Consider the following 27,464-nt stretch of genomic DNA (forward strand, 5'->3'; position numbering starts at 1 on the left):
TCTATTTTTATGGTTTTAACTCCTGTATTGGAGACTCTTTGGAAGTTTCTGCCCACACATGAGTATGTATTCAGAGTGGTGCATGGATATGTCTTACTAGCTTCAACATGTATTTCATGAGGAAGCAGGATACAGACCCTTTTACAGGAATTGATACACACCCTCTGCTTGTGGTTCCTCCCCTCCCATGAAAATATGGGGGTTTCACTTTTAGTACTGAAGGAAAGTAGGAGGCACCTTGACCTCATGTTTTTTGTTGAAATCTCTCAGTGAAAGGTCTCAGGGTGATTTCTATATCATGCCCCTCCCCCATTTTAAAGATCTGCAGTATGTAGTCAAGAAAAAGCACTGGACCAGGAGGCTTCGAGACTCACTGCGGACTTTGGATCAGTATCTTTGGCTCTCTGGGCCTCAGTTTCCTTAGCTCTTTCAGTCCATGCAGCTGGAAAAAGCAGGTAGATTGTATCGCTTGTCTTTGGATAAAAGCCATTGCAGGCTCTGCAGTATAGTAGTTTCTGGGGATGCTCCTCTACACTTACCCCAACTAAAGACTATGGCTTCCAGGGTGAGAGTCAGATCTACAGAGCCAAGGTCAAACTCTTCCATATTTGCTTATATGAGGTTTTTCACATTCATATCCTGTGTCGTCCCTAAGAAACTTGCATTCTGCCACTACGTTTGAGGCTTACCTGTGGTGGTTGCTGGAGGAGAAGAAGAAATGGTCCCTTTCTGCATTACGGGTAATTAAACAGGTGATTACAGAGTTGCATGCTGCGACTATGCCTCTGGAGCTTTGCTCATGCAGTTACCTCATCAGTTATCACCTTACATTGTCAACTTCGTGAAGCTGACCCCATGCCCAACCAAGTATTTCTTCTCTGCTCTCAGTATTTTCTACATGTTGCTTAACCACATAGCATCACAACAGATTGGTGGGTTCCCCGTTTCCCTCCTCCACTAGACCGCCAAGCGCTCAGCTGCGGTAGTTTATGCGCCTCATCTGCAGGCCTCAAAAAGAGCACACGCCTGTGCGCTCAGTAAATACCGAAGGAGCCCAGGGTTTGCATGAGGGAACGTGCAACCCCGTCTTGCAGGCTTGCCAAGTGCTTCTCTACGCTGATTTTGCTTTCCCTGCCTAGGCAGCTCCGGGAATTGCACGGTAGAGGTCAGGTGTTCAGGGCGGGGGGCGGGAGGGGGGGCGCAAGTTGGAGCCTCACGCTGCCGAAGCTGCCCACGTCCGGTGCGCTGCAGGGACTGGACTGCGGGCGACTCCTCAGTCTCCCGGAAGCGGCTGGGCCAGCCTCTCCCCGCCCGGGGGGCGTGGCCTCATGAATAATGAATCGCCGGGGGCGGGGCGTCCCGCCCCCTCGGCGGGAAGGGGGAAGCGCCGAGGCGGCCTGACTGGAATGAGGGTGGCCGCGGCGGGAGCGGGGCCGGCCATGGCGGTGTGGACGCGCGCCACCAAAGCGGGGCTGGTCGAGCTGCTGCTGCGGGAGCGCTGGGTCCGGGTGGTGGCCGAGCTGAGCGGCGAGAGCCTGAGCCTGACGGGCGACGCGGCGGCGGCCGACCCCGAGCCGGCGCTGGGGCCGGCGGCCGCCGCCTTCAACGGCCTCCCGAACGGCGGCGGCGCGGGCGACTCGCTGCCCGGCAGCCCGAGCCGCGGCCTGGGCCCCCCGAGCCCGCCGGCGCCGCCGCGGGGCGCGACGGGCGAGGCGGGCGCGTCACCGCCGGTGCGCCGGGTGCGGGTGGTGAAGCAGGAGGCGGGCGGCCTGGGCATCAGCATCAAGGGCGGCCGCGAGAACCGGATGCCGATCCTCATCTCCAAGATCTTCCCGGGGCTGGCGGCCGACCAGAGCCGCGCGCTGCGGCTGGGCGACGCCATCCTGTCGGTGAACGGCACCGACCTGCGCCAGGCCACCCACGACCAGGCCGTGCAGGCGCTGAAGCGCGCGGGCAAGGAGGTGCTGCTGGAGGGTGAGCGGGGCCGGCGCGCGTGGGGCGGGCGCGGGCGGGCGCGGGCGGGCGCGGGGCTCACTTTGTTCTGCGCCCTCGGCCGGGCGAGCCCGCTCCCTCCCCCCGGAGCCCGCGCCTTCGCCTCGGCTGGCGTCCCGGCTCTCCAGACCCGGGGGTGCCGGGGCTCCGAGTGTGGAAAAAGTGATGCTCCGTGCAGGAAAAGTTGGGCAGCCGCGAAAAAGTGTGGCCAAGGGAGACTCGGTTGGGATTTAGTCAAAAGCAGCGGCCCCGAGAGCCCCGCCTCTCTCTGCACGGGGAGCTGACACGGAGGGCTCGAGGGAGACCGCGCGGCTGGAGTTGTGGAGAGCTGGGTTTGCCCTCGGAGAACACCGGCTGGGCTCTTTCTTCCCTCACCTCTGGCTCCCCGGGCGGGCGGGTCTATTTAAAAAAAAAAAAAATTTTTTTTTTAAAATCCAACTACACCGATGCCAGCGGTATGCTTGGGCAAACCACCAAAGCGCTGGGTAATTTATGGGAATTTAACCCATCGTTGGCTCTCAACAATAACCGAAGGAGATCTTAGCCCTCCAGTGAAGCCAGAAAGCTGAAACAGCAAGTTTGTGGAGTTAATGAGCCTTGTTTAACAGTGGAGGCTCACGTGTTTTGAACATTTACTGCCAACTAGAGTTTTGCCCCTTTTGCAAGAGGCTGGTGCCAGGTTCCTCCTCCTCTCACAGGCGCGCAACTTCCAGGCTCTTAAGGCATTTTGGAAGAAACCTGAAATGTGAAATCTCAAGAATAGCCAGACTTACTGCTTGTTCTTTTAGGATGAATTTTGTAGGACCAAGTCAAAATTCAGTCTCCTCTCGAAAGACCCTTTCGTGTTGGGAGTGGGAGAGTATTGTAAGTGTGATCTGAAGTCAGTTTGCTTCAGAAATTTTTGAGCCATGAACTTTCTTTCTGGTGATTCAGGCATTCGGGAAGCATTTGTGGCTTAGAAGAGAATATAAAAGAAGATGTGTTTCTATTTGGGGAAAGGATTAAAAAATACAAACAACTTACAAGTTCTTGATTGTGCAGTGCAAGCTCTTTGTGAATGCCAAGGGACTGTAAAGTTGGGAAGTAGTAATGGAGCTGGTGTGAGTCGGGGAGAGGGGGACTTTTTCAAGGAGTTGAATCTTGAGCCAGGTCTCCAAGGAAGTAATGGACAGGCAGAGATGAGTCAGGAGGGTATTCCTGGCAGAATAATAACCTAAAGGAAAGGGTGGGGGTGGGGAGTAGGGGGTAGGATCGGCCAGGAGTACTACTTGGCAAAATGATTTTCACTTTTTTTTTTCAAACCTGCTTGTAAGTAATTGGAAAAAAAAAGTTAGTTTGCAAGTAAATGGTTTAATGTGCTCCAATTGTAAAATTCCAGTGCCCCATCTTTATAATATCCTATTTATAAATCCTATTTATATCTCAAAGGTAGGGCTAGACGCTTCAAAAATTATTGTTAGTAAAAGGAGTAAAATTATAGATTGTGGTTAAGTGGTGCATATGTTTAAGAAATGTTACCTTAGGGCCTCCCTGGTGGCGCAGCAGGGTTGAACACTGCGCCCGTGAAGCTGTGCACAGCCTCTGCAGGGCGGGTTCAATTCCTGGCCAGCCAGGGAGAAACCCACATGGCGCAGCAGACCTTTCCTGCCTCACCCACTGCTCCCCTTAGCAGTGTCTTTGGTCAATCTGCCTGTTCTGCTCCCGGCTCTCTGGTGAATCCTCTCACCCTTCTGCGCTTCTGGCCTGTATCCCAGCTCTTGTATAAATTAAAAAAAAAAAATCTTAAAAAAAAAGTTACCTTAAATATGTATTTTGAAATGGTCTAGCTATGTATTTGGTTATAAATTCTTAGAATCAGAATAATGTATGTAGTACTATTTATGTAGTACTCACTGGCGAAGCACAGGCAATTCAACTCTAAATATCTTTTTTTTTTATTTTTTTATTTTTTTTTGAAATTTATTTATTTTATTTATTTAATAGAGGCATGTTTTATTATTTATTTATTTGTTTGTTTTTTTGTTTATACATGCACTGGGTACAGTCAGAAGCGCGGGAGGGTGAGAGAATTCGCCAGAGCGGGGAGCAGAGCAGGCAGAAGGACCGAAGTACACTGCTGAGGGAGTAGCGGGCGGCAGGAGAGGTCTGCGCGCCATGCGGGACCCTCCTCCGGTGGCCAGGGAGCAGCCGGGGATCGAACTGGCGCTGCAGAGGCTGCGGGCAGCTTCACAACCCAGCGCTCAACTGCTGCGCCACCAGGGAGGCCCTATCTTTTTTTTTTTTTAAACCCAGGTTTTGTTTAGCTGTAAGTTGAACTTGGTATTCATATTGATTAAATGAAAATCACCTAGTAAATGCTTCCCAATAGTCACTAGTTTAAAATATGCTACCTGTGCTTTTAAAAGCGAGTTTACAAATGGCAGCATAGCAACATTTCTTGAATGTCTTTTTACCTGACACAGGCAGAGATGAGTCATGTTCCCATTTAGTAAAAGACGAGTTTTGTCCTTACATGGGTGGGGAAATATGTAATAGCACTTCCCAGGCAAAGGATATAAAAAATAAAATACTTAGAATATGCAAAAATCACTAAAAACTAATTGAACTGGTAAAACATTATTCTAGAGCTGATGTCCCATCCAGGTAGGCCCCCCTTTTATTTTCTTTAAAAATATTTTTGTTGTTTCAACTGCTGAAGGTAGGCTGCTTGACAGTGCTAAGCCCTTAATATTTTGGAACTGTATTGTCCTTTCATTAGGTGTCTCCAAACTTGGAAAAATGGCCTTAACATAGCACAGTAATGCTCTTCTGTGGTGTAGGCAGGGAATTTCAGGCATGCTCTTGCCACCCCCAAGGAAAGAAAAGTTGTAGTCTCTGGTTGTCTGTGGCTAAGGGAATCCTTTTTATCTCAGGGATTTGGAGGGATTATTCATTCCTTTTTCAAATGTTTATTTAACTCTACCATGTGCCAGAGCCACTGGAAGATACCAGATCCCTGTCTTCAGGAAGTTTAGAGTTGAAATAAAAGGGAAAGATAAAGTAGGAAGTACACTGCAAAAGGTTAAAGGCACTTTTATTATAGAACCCTAGAGAGGGCATAGCATAAAGAAGGGAGAGGTCCTTTGTGGTCAGAGGTTGAAGATGCTCAGGAAAAGGTTGATGGAGAAGTTGAAGCTTGAATTGAGCCTTCCCCTATGAAGACCAGGCTGTCCTAAGTGAAGAAGAGCAAATGAAAGGCACTAAGTTATTCTCCCCGGTGAAGGTATGAGGACTTTGTGGTCAGACATGAGGTTTGTTTCTGGCTAGTGTTTTGTAAACCTAGGCAAATTAATTACTCAACCTTGCTAAGCCTTAGTTTCCTCATCCGTAACACCAGGAGAGTGATACTATCTCCCTTAAAGGTTAGTTTTTCATCTGACAGTTTATATGCTGAGTGCTTTTTTAAGGACTAGAAATAAAGTAGTGAATAGCAACCTCCCCTGGCTCAAATAGAATATGAATAAGGAAAGTAGAACTGGATCATGAAGGTATGCCATAAATTAACAAAGGCACTCTCAAAATATTGATATTTAGGATAAGAAAGTGTTAAAATCCAAGGTTCCATCTTACTTGAAAAGAAATACATGCTTAAAAAAATTGTTTTGGGTGAATAAGAATGATTACATTTCTTAGATGCAAATTCCCTTTTCTAATCCTGTTTTCCTGTTTTTATCATCTTTTGCCTAGGTCAACTTTTTCATTCCTTAATTTTATTTCGTTTGCCATCCCTTTGATTTTTCCTCTTTTCACTTAGTACTCAAAACCATAACATTCGTCTTTAACTGTCTGGTTATAGTTTTGTCCAGTGGCTATTGTAATTGATACTAAGATGCAAAATAGATAGCCTTTTTATTAGCAATACAGATTGTAAGCATGAAGGGACAACTACTAACTTATCAAATATTTATGCTGAATTTATTGTGTCTTGTGTGCTAGAAATAGGGTCTACCCAGAGAGCATCTAAAATTTCTATGTGTAGAGTTATGAGATTGACTGTTTCAACAAACATGAATAGACTACACATCATAAGGCATTCCAGAGAAAGTTAGGGAAAATAGTAAAAAGTGTCCAGTTTAAGATTGGATATTTGAGAATAGATTAATATTTTTGAAGCAAATCTCTTTGGAATATTGTTTGAAAATCATCTTTTATTACCTAAATATGATTCTAAGAATATTGCTTTTTTAACCTACTGGGAAAAAAAAAATGTGTCACAATGACGGAAAGTGGACTGGCATGAAATTTAATTGAAAAAAAATTTAGTATTTAGATCATTTTGAGATTTTGAGTGTCATATACAATATGGCTCTTTTTGTGTATGTTAGGGGACATGTGGTAAATACCACTGACATTATTAGACTGCTAAGTTAAAGAAGCTAGTTTGGATCCCTACATTTCTGCTGTCTTCATCGTTTGTCGGATAATTTGAGAGTGTTCCGCTGAAAACGTTTTATATTTTCTTTGAAAGAGCTTGTATTTTCATTAATCTAGCTTAAAAAACCAACTACATTACCAGGACATTTTGTGATTCGGTTTCTTTGTTTCACTTGAATGATTACATATGTTTATATGAGAAGCTAGGTCTTTGTAACCATATTATTTTTATTATATCCCCTTCGTGCTAAAATGTGCCCTCCAAATGATTATCAAAATATGACACATTTATTGATTCTAATATAGCCTGGGTATGAAAATGGTAAGAACATATTTCGAAGCCATATCCAGGCTTTAATTTAGATCTCAAGTGATAACTCAGTAACTTCCACTGATATGTTCCCTGCTGTGTAGTTCTTCCAGGATAAAGGTTACTGTACTTTGTGTCTTTGTACATAAAAGATGAGGCATAGCCTGTGGCCATGGAACAGTGTCCTGCTGTTCTGAGCTGATTGTTCAAGGATCTAATCAGTGTCCTTGGCCCAGTGTCCTAGCTCACTATCCTAACAAATGAGACCATTACAAGAGTGCCTTACTTTTTTTATCAGGACTTAAAAAAATTAATTAAAACAGATGCCTTAAAAATGAAAGAGTGATCAGGCCTGAATTTTCTCATTTGACCTTTGTTTTTTTTTTTGTTTTTTTTCATTTGACTTTTTTAAGATGGTGGGCTTGTTTGTCTTTGTTTTGCAGATAATTACACTACAGTTCACTAAAGTTAAGTGAGTTACCAAACGTTGCAGAATGATTTTTAGGAGAGAAATTTTAATGTATCCTTTGGGCATGATGAAATACCTTACCCGGAATTAAAAAAATGTTAAGTCTCATTTAAAAGATAAGGAATTAATGACCAGAGAGGTTAAGTGACTTGTTTACATCACTTAATGAATTAGTGATGGGACTTGTAATAAATTCCAGTCTGGTACTTTCTTCCTATACCAAACTGCCGTCAGATCTTTGAGCATCTTCTATGCATAATGCATGTTGCAGTGTGTCATTAGAGACCAGAATGTAAAAGAAATTTAAGGTGGCCCCTCAACTCAAAGAACTTAGACTGAAATTGAGAAAACAGCCACACAGAATAATAAATAAGATGTGTGGTACTCTAAGACTTCCCTGAAGGTATTGATCAGTTGGGGATGGAAGAGCTGAATAGACTTAATGGGGAAAAGGTGATTTGATCTGAGGCTTGAAGGACAGGTTGCTTCCCTGTAGATGGAAATTGGTCCAAGTTGAAGGGTTATCTGAGCAAATGCTAAAATGAGCATGACATATGATAGAAGTGAGGAGAATAGGAATGAACTTGGGGAAAGAAAGTAAAGCTGGCTAGATAAGTCAGCGCCAGATTACACAAAGCCTTGAAAGCAGGCCAGAGGAATTTGGACTGTTTTCGTTCTGTCAGTCAACATTTATCATGTGCCTACTGTAAGCAAGGTGTTGTGGTAGATGCTGGGAAATGAAAACCAAGAATAATCCTTGCCCTTTAATCTAGTAATGAAACAGTTATAACAGATTGTGATAAATACTTTATTTTTTTTTAAAGTTTTTTTTTTTTTATAGAGGCATGTTTTATTTGTTTGCTTGTTTGTTTTGTTTTTTGTTTATACATGCACTGGGTACAGTCAGAAGCGCGGGAGGGTGAGAGAATTCACCAGAGCCAGAGGGGGGAGCAGAGCAGGCAGAAAGACCGAAGTACACTGCTGAGGGGAGCAGCGGGCGGCAGGAGAGGTCTGCGCGCCATGTGGGACCCTCCTCCGGTGGCCGGGGAGCAGCCGGGGATCAAACCGGCGCCGCAGAGGCCGCTGGCAGCTTCGCAACCCAGCGCTCTACCGCTGCGCCACCGGGGAGGCCCTGTGATAAATACTTTAAAAGAGGTAAGACGTGGTGCCCTGAAAACAGAGAGAGAAGTACAAACAGAGGTAGAGACAGCATATCAAAGGTGATAAGTGGTTGGTGTGGAGAGAGAAGTAAAGCATGATAAAGTAAAACAGGGATTGTGTACCTGGAGAACAGGCTGGAAAAGTGGGCAGAAGCCCACTTTTGGGCTAAGTATTTTACTTTTCAACCTGAAAAAAGAACTTGAGCTTTATTAATACTTAATGTACAGATGACACTGGTTCTCTCAGTCTTATTAAGAAAGTGCCATTATACTTTTGCCATACAAGGTGAATGTCAAGATGAGGGAAGAGTGGCTGCTTCACAAAGCAGACCAATCGAGATGAATAACCATTCTAATTTGTCTGCTATGAATCTATTGCACCTTCCTGCAGTTTACTTGAAAGTTGAGTGGATTTGTTATATTTTCTGCTTTTAAATAAATTCATTAAACAACCAAGTAGTTTAAAGATGTACGCATAGAAGCCTTGGATTACTTAGTAGTTCTAATGCTGCAAGCAGCAACAAAGAAAACTGATGTTTCTTTTCCTAAGTGGTAGCTGTCAGTCACATTTCAAGGTAATCATATATATCAAGAAGTCAGCCTGAATAATGAAGTTGCCAAGAGGACTATTTGAAATATGGATTTACACATATTATCATTAATAACAAACTTCACCATAAAAGAATATTATACTTTGAGTCGTATAGGAGCTAATGATAGCATGACTTCATCTCATTCTTGATTTCTACTTTCATATGTTTTATAATATAAAATTAATGAATATTCATAGTTGAGGGTGTGTACTCAGATTTTTACCAATGGGTGTATACTGTCAAAAATGTTAGGCCTAGGGCCTCTCTGGTGGCGCAGGAGGTTATGTCTCAGCACTACTAAGCTATTGGCAACCACTGCAGCATGAGTTTGATCCCCAGCCAGGGAGGCCAGGGAGATATCACACACTCACACACACACACACACACACACACACACACACACACACACACACACACACGGCGCAGCACACCTCTCCTGTCTTGCCTCTGCTCCCCTCAGCAGTATATTTCAGTAGATGCACCTGTTCTGCTCCCCACTCTGTCTCTGATGAATCCTCTCACCGCCCCCCACCCCACACAACCTCTGGCCAACATCCCAGCTGTTATATTGCATAAATAAATCTTTAAAAAAAAAAAAACAGGCCTAATTTTAGGGAGGCTACCCAGGCTTTAAAGTATTTTAAAATAGGTAGTAGTGTCTCAGGAAGTTCAGAGTAGAGTGTAGGAGCTGAAGACATGAAGTAAAAGAAAGCAGTTTGGAGATTGTTGCAATTGTTGCAATACCATAAGGATAATGAGACTGGATAAGACCATGTGAAGCTGAAAAATATAAATAAGGCAGAAACAAAAAGTCTAAATGAACAGTTTGGGGGATACGGGAGGAAGAAAAGTGGCGAATAATGCCTAAATTTCTGGCTTGGGAAACCAGATAACTATGATAGCAAAGTGAACAGGGGAGGAATTTGTTTTAGGGGTAAAGATAAGTTCAGTTTTGTAAATGTTGCATTTGAGTTGCCTGTGTGACATATTGGTGGAACAGGCCAGTAGCCATTTTGCATGAAGTACAGGTCTGGATCCAGCGAGAAAGGTAAAGACTGAGCTGAAGATTTATGAGATGTCAGGATAGAGGTGGTAATTGATGCAATGGAGATATAATCATCAAGAGAGTATAAATAAAAAAGAGCAGTTGAACCGGGATGAAATCCTGCACAACCCCTACATTTAAAGCAAGAGTGGAGGAAGAGAAATCTGAAAAGAAATGATCCAGAAGTGTCGAGAATCTGGGGAAAATGATACAATGGAAGTCAGGGAGGAAGTGCCTTAAAAATGGAGGGGTGATCGGCATCTTCAGATGCTACAGAAGCCAAGAAAAAGACGTCCATTGGCAATTAGAGAACAAGATCATTGGCGTTCTCTTAAGAACTTTTCCAGTAGTGACACCAAGCAAAGCAGAGTAGACTGCATTTTAATAAACTTATTAGAAAAATAAAAGCAGAGAAGGTAACTTGGAGTTGGATGAAGTGTTCAAGGAAGGTTTTACTTTGGTGATGGTTTGTTTTTTGTTTTGTTTTAAATGGGAAAGAATTGGCACATATTTGTAGAGCAGGGAGAAATGGTTAACAGGGGAGGAGAGGTTGAAGCGATGTTAGGGTGGGGAACTGATGCAATCCATTTGTGATCCAGGAAGTGACATGATGGGAACAGAATTTGGGGTTGGCAGTAGCAGATGCACTGGATGCACTGCAAGGAGAGGCCAAAGGTAGGAAAAGCTGCAGCTGCTGTAGTGAAAAGCAACCCAAACAGAGGTGAGAACCGAAGTAGGGGTAGGGTGTAGCACTGGGAATAGAGAGGAATATTCCGTTCAAGAAACATTGTGAAGCAGGCAGTTTTTGCCAGGGGACAACAGGGGACCTTTTCCTACCTAGATGTACTCATTGAAACTGCCAATGCAGGGCCTCCCTGGTGGTGCCAGGGGTTAAGCACAGCACTATGAAGCTGTCCGTAGCCTCTGCAGCATGAGTTTCATCCCCAGCCGGCCAGGGAGCTACCCACGTGGCGCAGCAGACCTCTCCTCTCTCACCCGCTGCTCCCCTCAGCAGTGTATTTCAATCTGCCTGTTTTGTTCCTTGCTTTGTCTCTGGTGAGTCCTCTCACCTTCTGCACCTCTGGCCTGTACCCCAGTTCTTGTAGGTAAAAAGAATAATCTTTAAAAAAAGAAAAAGAAACTGCCCATGCACCCAAAATTTAGTACTCAAAGGGAATGGCTGGCAGTGAGCGTCTGTTGCTAGCACAGGCATTTGCTTCCTCATAGACATTGGGGTGGAAAATTGAAAGCTGCTATATTAAAGGAAGAAATGACAGGATTTGTAGGCAGATTGTTTATGGTGAATTAGCCCTGAGGTTTCTGTCCAGGGGCAGTGGAAGAATGGTTTTTATCTGTGAGAAAAATGGAATAATTGGGTGAGTGTTAAGTTTGTACCATTCAGCTCTGCTCTAAAACACTGAGGCGGTGTAACACTGTCTGCTGGCTGTGGAACTGAGAATAAGACTTTTATTCTATAAACATTACATTGAGTCACACGGAATGAGAGCATATTCTTCCTTTAAAGGGCCTTTTTTTAAATTAAAGAGCTTTTGACTTCCTCTGGAGAAAATGATGGCTTTTGTTCAGGTGAGTTTAATATTTTGCGGCTAGACAAATACAGTTGATTTCATTACTATATTTAAGTGTCATTCTGAGGAAAATATGATTACATCATAATATTTGTTTAATTTCAGTGCAGAAGTAAACCTCGTAAGATCATTTTGTAGATGAGCAAAGTACCAGTGATTTTGGTGTCAGTAGATTTACCTTTTGAAGAGAATGCAAGAGTCACAAAACTCAAATTTGGCTTGTTTCTGTGACCTGGTTTCTATGACATTGCTAAAATGCTTTGACATATAACTGGTTAAGAACCTATGAAGTTCATGGGCCTCCCTTGTGGCTGAGGGGTTAAGTCTTAGTGCTATCACTGCTGATGGCCTGCGTGCAATCCCTGGCCAGGGAGCTAACACGCATATGGCGTAGCAGACCTCTCCTGTCTCGCCCGCTGCTCCCCTCTGCAGTGTATTTCAGTAGGTCTGCCTGTTCTGCTCCCCACTCTGTCTCTGGTGAATCCTCTCACCCACCCTCTGCACATCTGGCCTATACTCCAGTTCTTCTATGCAAAAACTTTTAAAGAAAGAGAGAGGAAACTTTTAAAAAAATTTATGAAGTTCATGTGTGTGGTTTTTTATTATTTTGGCTTTTCTGCAATATTTTTTCTCTTACTGCCATTTGATCATCTTGTTTTTAAATTTGCAAATATTTAGAATGTTTTGTGAAAATAAGCAGTGGGATAGAGAGGTGAGGAAGTTGCACATCTTTCTTTTTTTTGAAAGATTCATTATTTATTCATACAAGAACTGGGGCACAGGCCAGAGCTGCGGCGGGTGAGAAGATTCACCAGAGACAGAGTGGGGAGCAGAACAGGCTGACTGACTGAAATACTCTGTTGAGGGGAGCAGCAGCAGGCGAGTCAGGAGAGGTCTGCTGTGCCATTGCCAGGGATCAAACTTGTGCTGCAGTGGCTGTGGATAGCTTCACAGTTGCATCTTAACCTCTTGTGCCACCAGGGAGGCCCTGTAGCTTTAACATTTAATATCTGTATTTCAAGTGGATTATGCTAGTCAAGAAACATTAAGAAAAAAAAAAGACAATTGCAGGCTAGTGTAACTTTATTTCTCCACATAAAATCAGAAATGATTTTATTATTCTATTTAAAGATCTTTTGGGGATTTTGATTAAAATTCATAAAGTAGCTTGAAGGAACTGATGTCCTTGTAATATCTCCCAATCATGGGCCTTCCTGGTGGCATAGGTGGTTGAGTGCAGTGCTGTGAAGCTGTCCACAGCCTCTGCAGTGCCAATTCGATCCCCGCGGGCCACAGAGAAACCCACATGGTGTGGCAGACATCTCCTGTCTCGCTCGCTGCTCCCCTCAGCAGTGTATTTCTGTCATTCTGCCTGTTCTGTTCCCTGCTCTGTCTCTGGTGAATCCTCTCACCTCCCGCACATCTGTCCTGTACCCCAGTTCTTGTATAAAATCTTTAAAATAATAATAATAATATCTCCCAATCATCCCATCAGAAATACCTCACTCACTCATGTTCAGTCATGTGACATGGAATATAGGATGCTCTGATTGGCCAGGCCTGGATCAGCTTACTTTGGAACTTATGGATGGGGCAACTCCCTTGATGCCATGAGGTTTGAAAGTAAGGGTTTCTCAAAGAATGAGCAAATTGATATTATCAGAAGAAGAGTATAGTGAATGCTAAGCAGACCTAAATAGATGTCCACCATGATGTTCTAAAAATACCAGAAGATGATGTTTGAGATTAAGTGAAAAACTACCGTATTAATTAAGAGATATAGAAATTTTGTAGACAGTTGTAAATGGAAAACAGAAAGTAAATTGCTTGGGTACAGGTGAGCTACTTGGAGCTTTCAAAAAACTCTTGACATTCCAAAGTGAATAATAAATTATTAACATTTATTTAAATAGCATTTTGAACATCACTTTTGTATGAATTTCATACAGCTTCACAAGTGTGCATTGTGATCATTTTATAATAAGGACAACAAAAATATATACAGACTAAAGGCAGGCCCTGAAATCAGAGATTGGGATGGAAAAAAATTTTTGACCGTCAAAATAGACATACAGAATTTTTAAAATAAGAATTGTTTGGGTTGCAGAAACCCAAAACATACTAAGCAGATGTGGAATGTGGAATGTATTGTTTCATGTATCTCTTAACACTAGGGGAGGAATTGGGGTTAGGTCCAGAGGGATCCAAAGGCTCAAATTACCTTGGCTGCAACATCTGCTGTGGAGAGTCTTATTCTGTGTAGTCAGCTAAAATGGTGCCAACAGTTCTAGGAAGATACTGCTTTAATTGGATAATCCCTGTTTGAAAAAAGTTGTTCTTTTGGCACTATCCTCTGATTAGCTCTGCTTTGCCTACCCCTGCGACCTCCCAATCTCTATTGCCACAATGATGGAAAATGTGACGTGAGCCTGGGTCATGTGCCCAACCATCCCTGTTGTATTGAGATTAGCCTCTGCTCCAAGCTATGAAATGTGCAATGGGGTGGCACTTTGGTAAACTTGGGGTCCACTATAGCTATGCAACCCATTGCAGCTCTAGAACCTAAAATATTTTTGTAACTAAATTGTAAATTTTTCAAAAATAAAAACAATAGAAATAAATTATAATGACATTGAGAACTTTGCTAAGTTCTTTATGTGCACTATCACCATTTTTAAAACAACCATGTGAAGCAGGGGGCATCATGACCATTTTAAATAAGATTGAGCCTCAAGAGACTAGATAATTTGCCTAAGGTCATAGCACTTGGTGGTAGCGGCAAGGTAGTTACTCCAATTTGTCAGTCTCCACATTAGAAGAGAGTGCCTCTCTGTTCGATCTGTTTAGGGTTAGAAGTTATCTAGTCAAAAGACCAACAGGATTTTTTATTATTGTGATGGGCTCTGTTGTGGCTTCTGTCTGGAAGTTATCGTTAAAGTCTCCCAGTCTTTGTCTCTGATTTTTCTTGCCTGGCACAAATAGCTGTATGTGATTAATCAACTTATATTGAATATACCCACATTTTGCTAGGCACTCTGAGGGAACAGGAAAGAAAATACTCGCTCCATAGGCCCTAATTTTTTGTGTGTGCTTCTATTTTGGTTTATTATTAATCATGATAATTAAAGTAATGTTGGTTTACACAACTGTGTATGTTTTAGAGGTGTGTATAGGTTCACACCTCTAAAAATGTGAACCCCAATAGACTTCCACAACAGTACATTGCCCAGCTACTTTGAAGAAGTACCCAAAATGGGTTTATAAATGCTGAAAAACTGCATATACATCACTCCAAATCATTTCATGTAAGTGATAGACAAATACTGAGAGAACCTAGAATAAAGGAGCAACTAGTGTTAGGAATGTGTTTAGGTCAGGTGAGTGAAGGGCAGGCCATAGAGTGGGGTTGGGATGTGGGAAGGATGCAAGTAGTCTATGTGAGGGGACCCTTGGGTCCAGAAGGCGGAGATGAGAACAAGCAAGTGATCCTCAAACTGCAGCAAACAAATTTGATGAAACAGCTGATTTTCAAGACTCAGGAACACAGACTTTTCAATACCAATGTTTCAGTAGCAGTTTCATACAACTAATTTCTTAGATATTCTTGTACCAATTTTATTATTGGTTAACTGCTTGTAATGTAAAACTTAATTTTTCTTTGTAGTTACTCTTGCCAAACTTTTTGTTATCACTTGCATTTTCAGTATAATGTTACTTTACTTTTGGAAAACATCAATTTTAGCAAAGTAGCATTCTCCAGACTGTATACCTTTCTAAATAAATGTATACCCAAATGAAACAGTTTGTTTCACCGAACATTGAGTGTGTTGGATTTGCTTCCTATTCTGCTGTAATTGTTGGCCTGTAAAGGTATTTGAATTGTTAGCTACTTTAATTGCAATCAGGACTGTCTTCATTTTAGAAAACCATTAGTATCTATAATGTATTTTAGAGTACTAAGATAAATATTCTGTATTAATCTTTTCAAAGATTATTAATTATAACTGTATAACAAAACTGCATTTATTTTTACAATGAACCTAAAGTAAAAGTAATTGAAAAAATTAAGCTGGCTCTGGACAAATATAAATTCTACAGAAAAACAACCAGAAAAAGACTAACGGAATTTCTGAACACTCACTGCTCACCTCAGATGTTTTAATATTGATTTGCTTTGTCCATTTACATGTAATAGAGCTGATTTTTATACATATTAATTTCTTTTAGGATACAAGATAATGACAGTCACAAAATTAGTATGTAAGGCATTTCTACTGGAAAATAAAATTTCATATGCTGCCAAGCTGGTTTGTAGCAGTCTGGCAGGTAGTCTCAGGCAGTTAGTTATATTTGCATATATATTTTCTCTTACATATTTTGACAGGAAAAATGTTCTCCTTGAATGTTTTTCTTCTGCTTTTCTTTAAGGAGAATATATTTTTGGGAAAAGGAGATCTAGTTTAGCTCTTATTCCTCTGCCACCAACCGGTTTCCTCCCACTGTTCTTTTGTTTTTAATCTTCCTACTTTCTCTGTGCTATTTGAAAAGAAGTCTTCTTAGGGCATCTCAACCTTCTGATTTAGTTACAGAAACTACCTTAGTCTTAGGGTACCAAAAATGCATGACAGGATTAGGTACTTGGGGGTGGGGAGATACAGCAAAGCATTTCTGATGGCCATTAGCTCTCCATGTGACGTTGGAAGAAAAAATTTCAGCATTATAAACCTTACATTTCTTATCTATTAACAATAAACCCCTTCCAGATCTTATATTTTATAATTCCAACTGTGAGATAGACCATGAAGAGTTGCTAATATAAACTGACAATATATAGAGATGTGGATTATGAGAGAATTAGAATATATATAATCAAATGATTTTAGTACTATAAATATTCAAAATATTATTAAATCTTTGTTTTTGTCATTCAGATGGAACCTCAGGATATTTGTAATACTTTGTGGTGAACTTTATTGTTGTGATAGAGATGCACAGAAAAAGTGCCAGGTAAAATATTTCATTTGGTATACCTGCAGGTAAATGAGTGTTTGCTCTTTCTACTTTCATTATAGCTGGTAATTAATCTGTCTCTTCTAGCTCAAGCAGCAATTTAAAGTCATCTTTCTCTCCAAGCAGAAAGGAATCGGGGAAAAGAAAAATAGTGAACACTCTAGATTGTGTTTGATTTTTGCCATTGATTGTTACATAACTTGGGAATTTGTCAGTGTTTTTTATTTTTAAAGATTTTATTTATTTCTGCATGGAAGAACTGGGGTGCAGGCCAGACATGTGGGGGGAGGGTGTTGTGGGGAGGAAGGATGAGAGGATTCACCAAAGACAGAGCTGGAAGCAGAGCAGGCAGATAAACCGAAATATACTGCTAAAGGGAGCAGCAGCATACAGGAGAGGGCTGCTGCGCTGCATGGATTAGCTCCCTGGCAGGATTGAGCCTTCACAGTGGTAGCACTGAGACTTAACTCCTAGGCCACCAGGGAGGCCCTTGTCAATGTTCTTTAGTGAATGAGGGTGACTCTATTGATATTACCAAGGTCAAAGTCTAGAACTCAGATAACATGTCATTTCTTCCTCTTCCCCGTTTTTAGTGTAAAAATCAGAAAAGGGGGAACTTATTTACATAAATATTTTACTTATTTGTGTTGACTGACGTTGTCAAGCAAAATTGACTCAGTGTTAGGAATGTAATGGTTAGGAATATTTATGTCAAACATTCTGTTCCTCTACATTGTTCTTGGCACCTAGCAAAGTACCAGTCACATCACTGTTATTATATAGAAGGATTGAATGAATACCTAGAGCATCTTTTTTCAAGTATAAAAGGGTCATTTAAAATATATGTGGAGGGCCTCCCTGGTGGCGCAAGAGGTTAAGACACAGCCTATGAAGCTGTCTGCAGCCTCTGCAGCACAATTTCGATCCCCCGGCCAGCCAGGGAGCAACCCACATGGCTCAGCACACCTCTGCTGACTCACCCACTGCTCCCCTCAGCAGTGTACTTTGATCAGTCTGCCTGTTCTGTTCCCCACTCTGACTCTGGTGAATCTTCTCACCCTCCTGCACCTTTGGCCTGTACTCCAGCTCTTGTATGCATAAATAAATGAATCTTTTAAAAAAATAAAATATATGTGAAATAAGAAATGCACTTACAAATAAAGTTTACTTTTCACATCCATAGAATTGGAATACAAGAAAAATAATAAATTTATAATACATCAAATTCAGGATATAATTACTGCTAGGGCAGGAGAAAAATGAATGAAGTCAAGGAGTAGTTCATGGGGACTTTTTGTTAGGAAATAAAACTGAACAAACATGATAGAATTATAAGATTGAATTGAGTATGTCAGTATTCATATATTGTGTTCTATATATTTTTAACATTTAAGATTCTTTGCAGTTTTGAAAATCCAGATAAAATTTTAAAGTTCTATTTTTTAATGCGGGATCACTTAACTACATCTTTAATTCTGACTCCTCAAATTTTTTTTTTAAATGAAGTACAATTAACATAATATGGTCTTCTAGTTGGATCAGGCAAGGCTTTACTAGAGAGACTCATGCATGAGGGAACCAGTACTAGAAAGGAAAATTTAGCCTCGCTCTCAAAAGTTAGGAAGAGCTATTTAAAGGGATAGGTCTACAAGGTGGACAGCAGCATCATACCTTGTCTGGGTTGGTCTTTGCCCACCTAGGCCCAAAAGATGGGTTCCAACTTTGAATATGGCTCTCAGGCCATCTCCTTCCAGGAAATTGTGAGATAATCATTAGGCAGGATATGACACATTTTGTTTGTCATGGCACCTCATGATCAGTATGGTGGGTCAAATCATTTGGACAGGGCTTTTCAGTTCATGGCTCAGTTCACCTGATCAGACAGAACTTGGGGCAGTTCATCCTATCAGCTGCTAGTTTTTCACCTGGGTTATCTCCTCCTTTCTCTCCCCCCCACCCCCCAGAGGTTTTAATCCCTTAGTTTTAAAGGGAGTGGGGATAGGAGGCCTCTTCTTCTGTAACTACTTCCTGTTCCTCAGGGCCATGGTCCCTAAATCCTGAGGGGAGTGAAAATCTCACTGTATCATTTAGTGAATGGTAGGTGTGGCTGCCAACCTGGGTGGGGAATGGTTGGAAACCTTGGGTCAATGTCAGCTCAACTGAAACTCTTGCAACCTGGAAGATATAAGCTTTGTCAACAGAATTCGAATCCTGATATGGGAGGACAAAGTCACATTCCATTGGCCTGAGACTCAAGACCAACTTAAACATTGGCAGGCCCTACTTTACAGTCATCTTGATGATGTCTCTGAAGTTGAGAAAGTTCTCCATCTTTTAATATGTTCTTAGGAGTTCAAGTGAGTTCTGACAGTTGTTTACACTTGTATAATGACTACATAATCTGTGGGTGTTTATTTCATGATGGCCTTTTCCAGTTAGTTCTCTATCCTACTCCACCCAAGGGAACCACTTTCAGATTTATTTCACCATTAATTAGTTTGCCTGTCCTTGAATTTCACGGGGGATGAGTAGGTTCCCTTTCGTATGAGAATTCTTTTGCTTAACATCATGTTGAGGTTCCTGCTGGTTACATGTATCAGTAGTTGACTCTTAAAATGCTGAGTAATATTCCATTATATCGGTACACCATAATTTTCTCTTTTTTTTTTAAAGAGGCACTAGACTTGGGACATTTTTATTTTATTTATTTATTTGTTTGTTTGTTTGTTTATACATGCACTGGGTACAGTCAGAAGCGCGGGAGGGTGAGAGAATTCACCAGAGCCAGAGCGGGGAGCAGAGCAGGCAGAAGGACTGAAGTACACTGCTGAGGGGAGCAGCGGGCGGCAGGAGAGGTCTGCACGCCATGTGGGACCCTCCTCCGGTGGCCGGGGAGCCGCCGGGGATGGAACCGGCGCTGCAGAGGCTGCGGGCAGCTTCGCAACCCAGCGCTCAACCGCTGCGCCAGCGGGGAGGCCCTCACCATCATTTTCTCTTGATAAACATTTGGATTGTTTTCTGATTCTGGATATCATGAATAATGTTGCAATGAACATTTTTGTTTAATTTCCTGTGTGTATATGAATATATGTTGTCATTTCTTTTGAGTAAATACTTCAGAATGGAATTGATAGTTAATAGGGTGGATTTATAAGCATATTTAAAAGAAACTACCAAACCTTAGACCATTTTGTTAGGGGGAAAGGATAATGCACGGGTGAGGACCCACAGTCAGGCACCCCATTTTATATCGGGGCTGCCCTGTAACAATTTCACTTTGCTAATAATAATGTAGGATACTTTCAGTTGTTCTACATCCTTGCTAACATTTGGTGTTATCTTAATTTTTTTTTTTTATTTAACTCTTATAGTAAATGTGAAATGGCATTTTGTTGTGTTTTTTAATACCATTTCCTTGGTTAATAAAGATAAGCCACCTTTCCATGTGTTTACTGACCATTCATAAATCTTAAAAAGTATTTGTTCAAATCTTTTGCACATATTTTTAAGATTTATTTATGTAAGAGCTGGGGTACAGGCCAGAGGTGCAGGAGGGTGAGAGGATTCACCAGAAACAGAGCAGGGAGCAGAACAGGCAGACAGACCAAAAACATGCTGAGGGGAGCAAGGAGAGGTCTGCTGTACCATGTGGGTATCTCCCTGGCCAGCCAGGAATTGAACCCTGGCTGCAGAGGCTGCGGACAGCTTCACAGCACTGCGCTCAACCCGCTGCACCACCGGGGAGGCCCTCTTTTGCACATTTTAAAAACTGGATTATTTATCTTTTTATTGTTGGTTTGTTGAACTTTTCACACATTCTGGGTACAAGTCTGTTATCAGATGTATGTGTTGTATTTTTCCAGTCTGTAACGTCTACTTTTCTTAGTGGTGGATTTAGATAAGCTGAAAATTTTTTCTTTCATGGTTAGTGTTGTGCGACCTGTCTAACAAATCTTTCTTCAATTCAAGATCACAAAAGTCTCTTTTATAAAAGCTTTACAGTATACTGTTTCAGGTTCAGAACTATGATCCATCTTGAAATAACTTTCCTATATTGACTATTTTTCTTTAATGTCATTTTGCCTACACCTGACTGAAAGGATCGGCGCAGTAAAGAAAAGGAAAGCCAGGCTGTTTCTCACAGGCGGGAAATTTATTGTACTCCCAGTTGAGATTTGCCGACCCGCGCGGGGGTCTCGAAGTCTCCCCCGTTGGGGGTTAAGGACAAGCTGTATAGGGCGGGGTCTGGCTGCGGAGGGAGGTGGAGAATGCAGAGTCAAAGTTGTTTTTCAAAGAAGTTTTTTCTCTCAGAACTGGTTGTTCTTTCAACCCTGCTTATCTGGGCCCTGCAAACCAGCCGGCTCCTGGGATGCAGGTGGCAGCAGTTTCAAGTCCCCCCACACGCCCCATCTCTGCCCCGGCCTCGACCTTACACTGACTAATAAGGTTCTACCCTAGAGAGCCTCACTATTTCTCTTAGGAGAGTGAGAGGAGAAAACTGTTCTAACTTATACCACTCTGCCACATATTCATTTATGTGTTCACTCTTCAGTGATGTCTCACTGACCTCAGACAAACCGAGTCTTTTGTTTTTTCTTTCTTCCTTAAACTTTTATCACATTTTTAGGTCTCTTGAAAGCAGAATATTCAGGAAATTCATATGAAAATAAATGACTGGCCTGAAAGTTGTCACCTGTCATAATGAAGTATTATTAAGTGTTAATATAATTATAAAGGATTTCAATGCCTTCTTTACCTTTTACTTAGGGATCTCCTATAGTCTAAGTATTGTAGTGGTATTAATGTCACAAAACTAGAAGGACTGCTCATTGACACTAATAAATGGGAGAGAATAACTAAACCAGAAGTTGCAGTCTTCTAACTTGTAAATTCAGATCTGTGCATGAAACAACAGGCCAATTTATTTTTGTGAAGTTGATGTGCTGAATGGGGAGAGGAGGAGAGATGAAGTGGCCAAATAGCAAGGATTAAGAAGACATGGACAGGGCCTCCCCGGTGGCGCAGAGCTTGAGCACTGGGTTGCGAAGCTGCCCCCAGCCACCGGGTGAGGGTCCCACATGGCGCGCCGACCTCTCCTGCCGCCCACTGCTCCCCTCAGCAGTGTACTTCGGTCCTTCTGCCTGCTCTGCTCCCCGCTCTGGCTCTGGTGAATTCTTTCACCCTCCCGTGCTTCTGACTGTACCCATGCTCGTATTAATAAATAAATCTGTAAAAAAAAAAAAAAGCTATAAAAAAAAAGAAGGCATGGACATAACGTCCTTTAATACAACTGATAAGATTCTCATTTTATTCATTTGAAGACATCTAAAAATTCTTTTAAAAGGAATGTATTTTTAAGTTGCTAAATCACTGGGTATTAATCAGGTTAAGATAAAGAGTATATCTGAAAGGAACATTAATCTTGTTACATAGTGTTTATCATTATCAACACTCATGAACAAACAAAACTCTAATAAGTTTTCAGGAAACGATTTGGACAGTATTTTAGATTATTTATTTAGAAGATAATAATATTGAGTTTGGGTTAAAATATTTTCCTTCACCACTCAAATGTTAACTATTCATGTGAAATTGCGACTTTGCTGCTTATTTTCCTAAAATACTTCATTTCAGGTTTCCTTGTCCTGATTCTGGATGGTAAGTGATTTGCCACAATCTGCTGGATTTACTTTGACAAGGAAGATGAATTTAAATATTTGCTTGAGCAAAATATAATTAGAGAGATTAGGGTACAAAATAACCAAAACTCATGAAGATATAAATTATTTTTGAAGTATCCAGTATTGTTGACTCCTTACCCACACCAGTTGTGAGAATGGTAGTTAGAAGTTTTGTTTGCTTATAAAATTCTGCTTCCTATATGTTTTTAACTTGCCTACTGTTCATGCATGTTTTTCCATGATATTGTCCCAGCACTTTCTCCTCAGCAGCAGAAGAGGCAGCACAGCTCTAATAAGCCGGTATAGGCACAGCCTCGGAACTGTAATCAGTACAGGAGCCTGGGAATCAGTGGCTTAGTGCGGTCCTGGAGAAAGTAAAGAACCTGTAGGAGAATAAAGGAAAATGATCAAAAGAGGTCAGGGTTGTCTATCATCCAGGACGAGGGAAAGTACTATTGAGCGGACTGTACCCCCGTGAATGTACACAGAGGATGTTGTGTTGTAGAAATAGCATTCGTTTTGGAGTCTAGCAGACTTAGCAGTTGTGCATGATGCCAGGAAAATCACTTACACTCTTTATGCCTCAGCTTCTTTTTCAGTTAAGTGATTGTGAAGGTTGAATAAAATATTTTATACAAAATACCTAGTCCATAATTAGGTGTTAAAAAAATATTGTCCCCCTCCTAATAGTTAATACTTCAATCTTGAAGGGAAAATAGTTTCAGAATCACAGTCTGCCTGTCTGGAGAAACACACGCTTACCAGTTTGGGAGCAAGTCAATGAAACAACTTGAGCTGATAGAGCTCTGACTCCTCCCTCCCATACATCTAATGTTTAGGTTATCTCTACTGTAATTTTAATTACTACCTGAGTATCTATGATGTTTAGCTGTATTATTTTAGTCCAAACTGTTCTGTGATCCTTTAAAAGCATATCAAAATGTACCCCTGACCTAGGCAAACTTCTTTGCAGTCATTTATTATTTGATTAAGGGGCGATATAGCCTCTGGCCCTGTCTCCTCTGTTCTCTTTGATTGGGAGGCTTCTCTTTGTTTTTATCCTTCCCAATTTTCAATTCAAAACTTAGGAAGAAAGTTCTGTAACTCATTACATCTCTTTAGTTAATAGACATTATTTGGAACTAACAAAAATTCCTACTTTTAAAGATTTATAATGGGAGGTAGTATATTGGTTACTATTCATTCTAAATGTAGCTCAGGCTCTTAATACACTATTGGGCATTTTAAAAATAATGTTAACCTTTGGATTTTTGTCTTCTCTTTGCCATTTAAACAGTTCCTCAATTCCTTTTTTATTATAATAGGAACATGTTACTGGAAGCGTCCCTTAATGTTGACTTACAAGCTAGAGGCTGGTGAGCACTGTCCTTTGTTTGCAGTATGAGAATGCAGAAATGTATAGCATTGGTGCTCAGCTGCATTTGCTTCCATAGCATCCTTAGAAGCTCCAGAAATCTTTCACCTGGCACCACAGTCATTGGGTCATATCCCATCAGGACTTATTCCATATATGGAATTTTATTGCTCCTCAAAAGAAAAACATGTTGAGACAGTAGTTTCTAAAAAGTCAGACTTTGCCACAATGTAAAAAGACGTAGCCTCGGGCTTTTCTAAGCATAGGTTCAAAATTATTTCAAAAGTACAAATTCTTCACTGAGTTAGATGACTCATTAATTTTTTTGTTCTGTGGAAAGAAGGGATCTCAAGTTAATACATTGCCCACAATCTAAATGAACTGACTGCAAATTTAAGCTTGGGGAAACTTGAAACATTTAAGTACATCTACTCTTAAAACTGGAACAACATATTTTCACATGATCTACCAATTTATGGAAATTTGCAACATCAGCCCCTTCGGTGCTCCATCTCAATTGAATGGTCTGTGGCTTAAGCAAGTATTTTTCCACTCTGCACTTTACCACATATTTCTTGGCATCAAATTACCTTTCTGCTTAATTCAAATTGTTAGTTTGACTGCCGGGCTGAATTCAACTGTGGAAATGGAAATTATTTATTCTAAGAAATTCACTGATGTTACTGCTTCTTATTTCTCATATGGTCATAGTATTTATATACTAATGCACTTGGTTTGTTTCCTTAAAGTTGTATTTTTCATTAGCTGTGTAGACAGAGCAGGACCCCTTAACATGAACTTCTCTAGAACCTAGGAGAAAAAAATACTACTTTCTCTATAGTTGTTCTCAATTCTCTATAGTTGTCCAGGTTGTTACTGGACTCATATTTCACAGGTACCTCTAGTGGTTTCTTGTAAAGCAGGGAAAAGACCTCCAGTTTTATCTTTCCTTTCTTGCTCACTGATCTTTGGATATATATTCTGGTACATGTTTGGTAAGTGTGACGTAATTTTTCTTTTATTTGGATAACATTTTCTTTCATACTTCCTCTTTCCTGTATCTAACATTTCTGCCTGCTTCTTTCAAATTTCTCACACATAGCTCACTAAGGATCCAAAACAAAGAATTTCAAGGTTCTGGTAACTTTAGTGGATTGAAAGAGGAAAGACAGGATCACTACATTTCCCTCAAATAAAACTGAAGTTTCTAATAATGCTTTTTTAAATACTTAAACACAACCAATGTGTTATGGTAAACCATTGTGTGTTCATAAAATCCTATCTTTTCATTTAGGTCCTTTACATAACCGTGACTACAACTTGAGAGAAGGTGGGAAGCCACTCTTGGCTCCTGTCTTTTTTTTTTTAACATTCATTTATTGAAGAACTGGGGTGTATGCCAGAGGTGAGGGGGGGTAAGAGGATTCACCAGAGACAGAGTGGGGAGCACAACAGGCGGATCTACTGAAATACACTGCTCAGGGGAGCAGAGGGCAAGACAGGAGAGGTCTGCCGTGCCATATGCCAATTAACTCTCTGGCAGGGGATTGAATTTAGGCTGTGGCAGTGATAGAACTGAGACTTAATCCCTAGGCCACTAGGGAGGCCCCTGACTCCAGTCTTAACCATTTTTTTTTTTTAAACTTTATTGCTCCTCTGTCCAGGAAATAAACTATTTGGGCAAGGTGTGAGTAATTCACTCCCCGTTTCTCTACAGGAAATACCTTCTGTGAGCATTTGCTAAAAAGGAATGTACTACATTTCTTACTCTTTCAGAATATGAAAGGAAATCGTAGAGATTTTAACATATAGATTCTTTTAATCAAAATTTAATTTTATTTAAGGTTTATGTTGACCAGTTATAAAATAGATAAGAAGATGGCCAATTGCTGAAATGTTGTTTTATTTAATCATATATTATGACATAGAGAAAAATGCACAAAATCATAAATGTACAGCTGGATGAATTTTCATAAACTGAGCATACTAATGTAACCAATGCCTACTTCAAGAAAGGTTACCAAAACCTAGAATCCTCCTTTTACTTTTCTTCTTCTTTTTTTTTTTTTTTTTTTGCATTTTAACCCCTACCCAAGGGTAGCCATTATTCTGCTTCTAACACCATAGTTCAACTTGGCCTGTTTTTGAACGCTATATAAAATTGAAAAAAATATAGTATATACTCTTTTGTATTTTGCTCAACATATTTTTATGAGTTGAAACCATATTGCTGTGTATACTTGTAGTCTTTTCACTCTAGTTATACTGCATGTAATCACTGTGTCACCATTTACCACTCTGCTCTCAGAGGTTCAGTGATAGATTCTGCATTTGCCAGAGGCAAAGTATTAAGAAAGGGTTTCTTAATGAAGAATCTGTTTTAATAAAACAGATTCAGTTTAACAAAATAATTTTGTTAAACTCTTGTCCACTTTGCTAAATGTGTAGTAAAAGAACTTCAAATACTCATATTTCCTCTAATACCGAGCATAATAACTTGCTCAAATATTTACTAATTGCATGAACTTGCAGGTGACAGAGAGGCTAGATGAGTTTTTGAATATTTTTTATCAAACTTCAGTTTCTTTTTTCCAGGGTATTCGGACAGAAATTATTAAAATTAGCTTAAATCCTTTATGGCTGTTACTGCTGCTTCTACCAACCCCATTATTATTTGTATAAATGCCTTTCATTATAAGCTTTGCATATTTAATTGTGCTCTAACACATTATAACTTACAACTGCTTTCCTCTGTGTTTTAGAAGTTTGACATCACTTTGTTATCTTGCAATATTGTATTGATAGGAATTTAGCCACAACTTAATAAGCAAACATTTAATGATCATCCCCTATATGTTCATCATTGGTGTAGGTGTTGGCGATATGGAAATGAACAACACACAAACTCTGACCCTCACAGAGCTTATATTCTAATTTGGCATTTTTGAGTATTGGTGGTAATATTTTGAACAGTTTTCATAGTTATCATAGCAGTTCATGTTTTTAGTGGCTGTAGTTAGTTTTTAGCCTACTATTAAGGATGGGATTTGCTTAATACATTTTTGTTGAGTAACTTAAGGATATTTATCCCTTCAGTTCTTCATGCAGAGCTTAAACTTTATATTAGGAGAGAGTACAAAGTTGGTATTTTCTTATATAACAGGATGTCTTTAATTCTTCCTACAAATGAAATTTTCAATTTTTTGTTAAATAAAAATTTTTATTAAAATTGAAAAATCTTCATTTAGCTGAAAATCCCATGGGATACAGTGCAAGTGGAAGTAAATTAGTATATTGATAGGTTGAAGTAATTTATTCCCAAGGAGGAAAAACTAAAATGTTTGACAAGTTTATAGGTTTCTATACTATAATCTTAGTGATGAGTGTTTTTTGGTTTATCAACTTTCCTGTATTTTAGCTTACTTTAACCTATAGGGTACTCTTGTTTTTTATTTAAACTTACTTTGTTTCCATTGTTTTGAAGTTTTTTTGCCACTGAAAACTAGGTTGGGTTCTTCATTTAATAGTAGGGAGATTCAGCTATGGCCAATTAATAGTATTTTGTGGTTAAATCTTTCCTTAGTGAAGTGGAAAATATAGAAAAAGTCATTTACATTAGGGTTACATTGTAGATTAACAATGCACCCTTGCATAACCAAAGTCAGAATGAGAAATCCAGTTTTTTTTTCTTTCCATCTTTTGCTACATGGGACCTCATTCAGAGGGTAAAATGTCAGCACTAAAAATACTCTATTTGAACCTTAGTCTTAGTCTTTCTCAGACATAGAATATCTGTCATATTTAAAAGATTAATACTACTAAGAGAG

General features: G+C 40.4%; 1 protein-coding gene across 1 annotated transcript in view; it reads left to right on the forward strand.

Moving 5' to 3' along the window:
* Nucleotides 1-1,328: 1,328 nt before the first annotated feature.
* Nucleotides 1,329-27,464, forward strand: part of SNTB2 (syntrophin beta 2) — a gene marked incomplete at both ends in the record, with an annotated part of 94,406 nt that continues 68,270 nt past the window's right edge. Inside the window, one exon of the mRNA XM_084257629.1 lies at nt 1,329-1,974. Coding sequence (XP_084113755.1) covers nt 1,329-1,974 — 646 coding nt within the window. The remainder of the gene's footprint in view (nt 1,975-27,464) is intronic.

This window comes from Talpa europaea (genome assembly GCF_964194135.1).
Source record: "Talpa europaea genome assembly, chromosome: 16".
In the NCBI taxonomy this organism is placed as follows: Eukaryota; Metazoa; Chordata; class Mammalia; order Eulipotyphla; family Talpidae; genus Talpa; species Talpa europaea.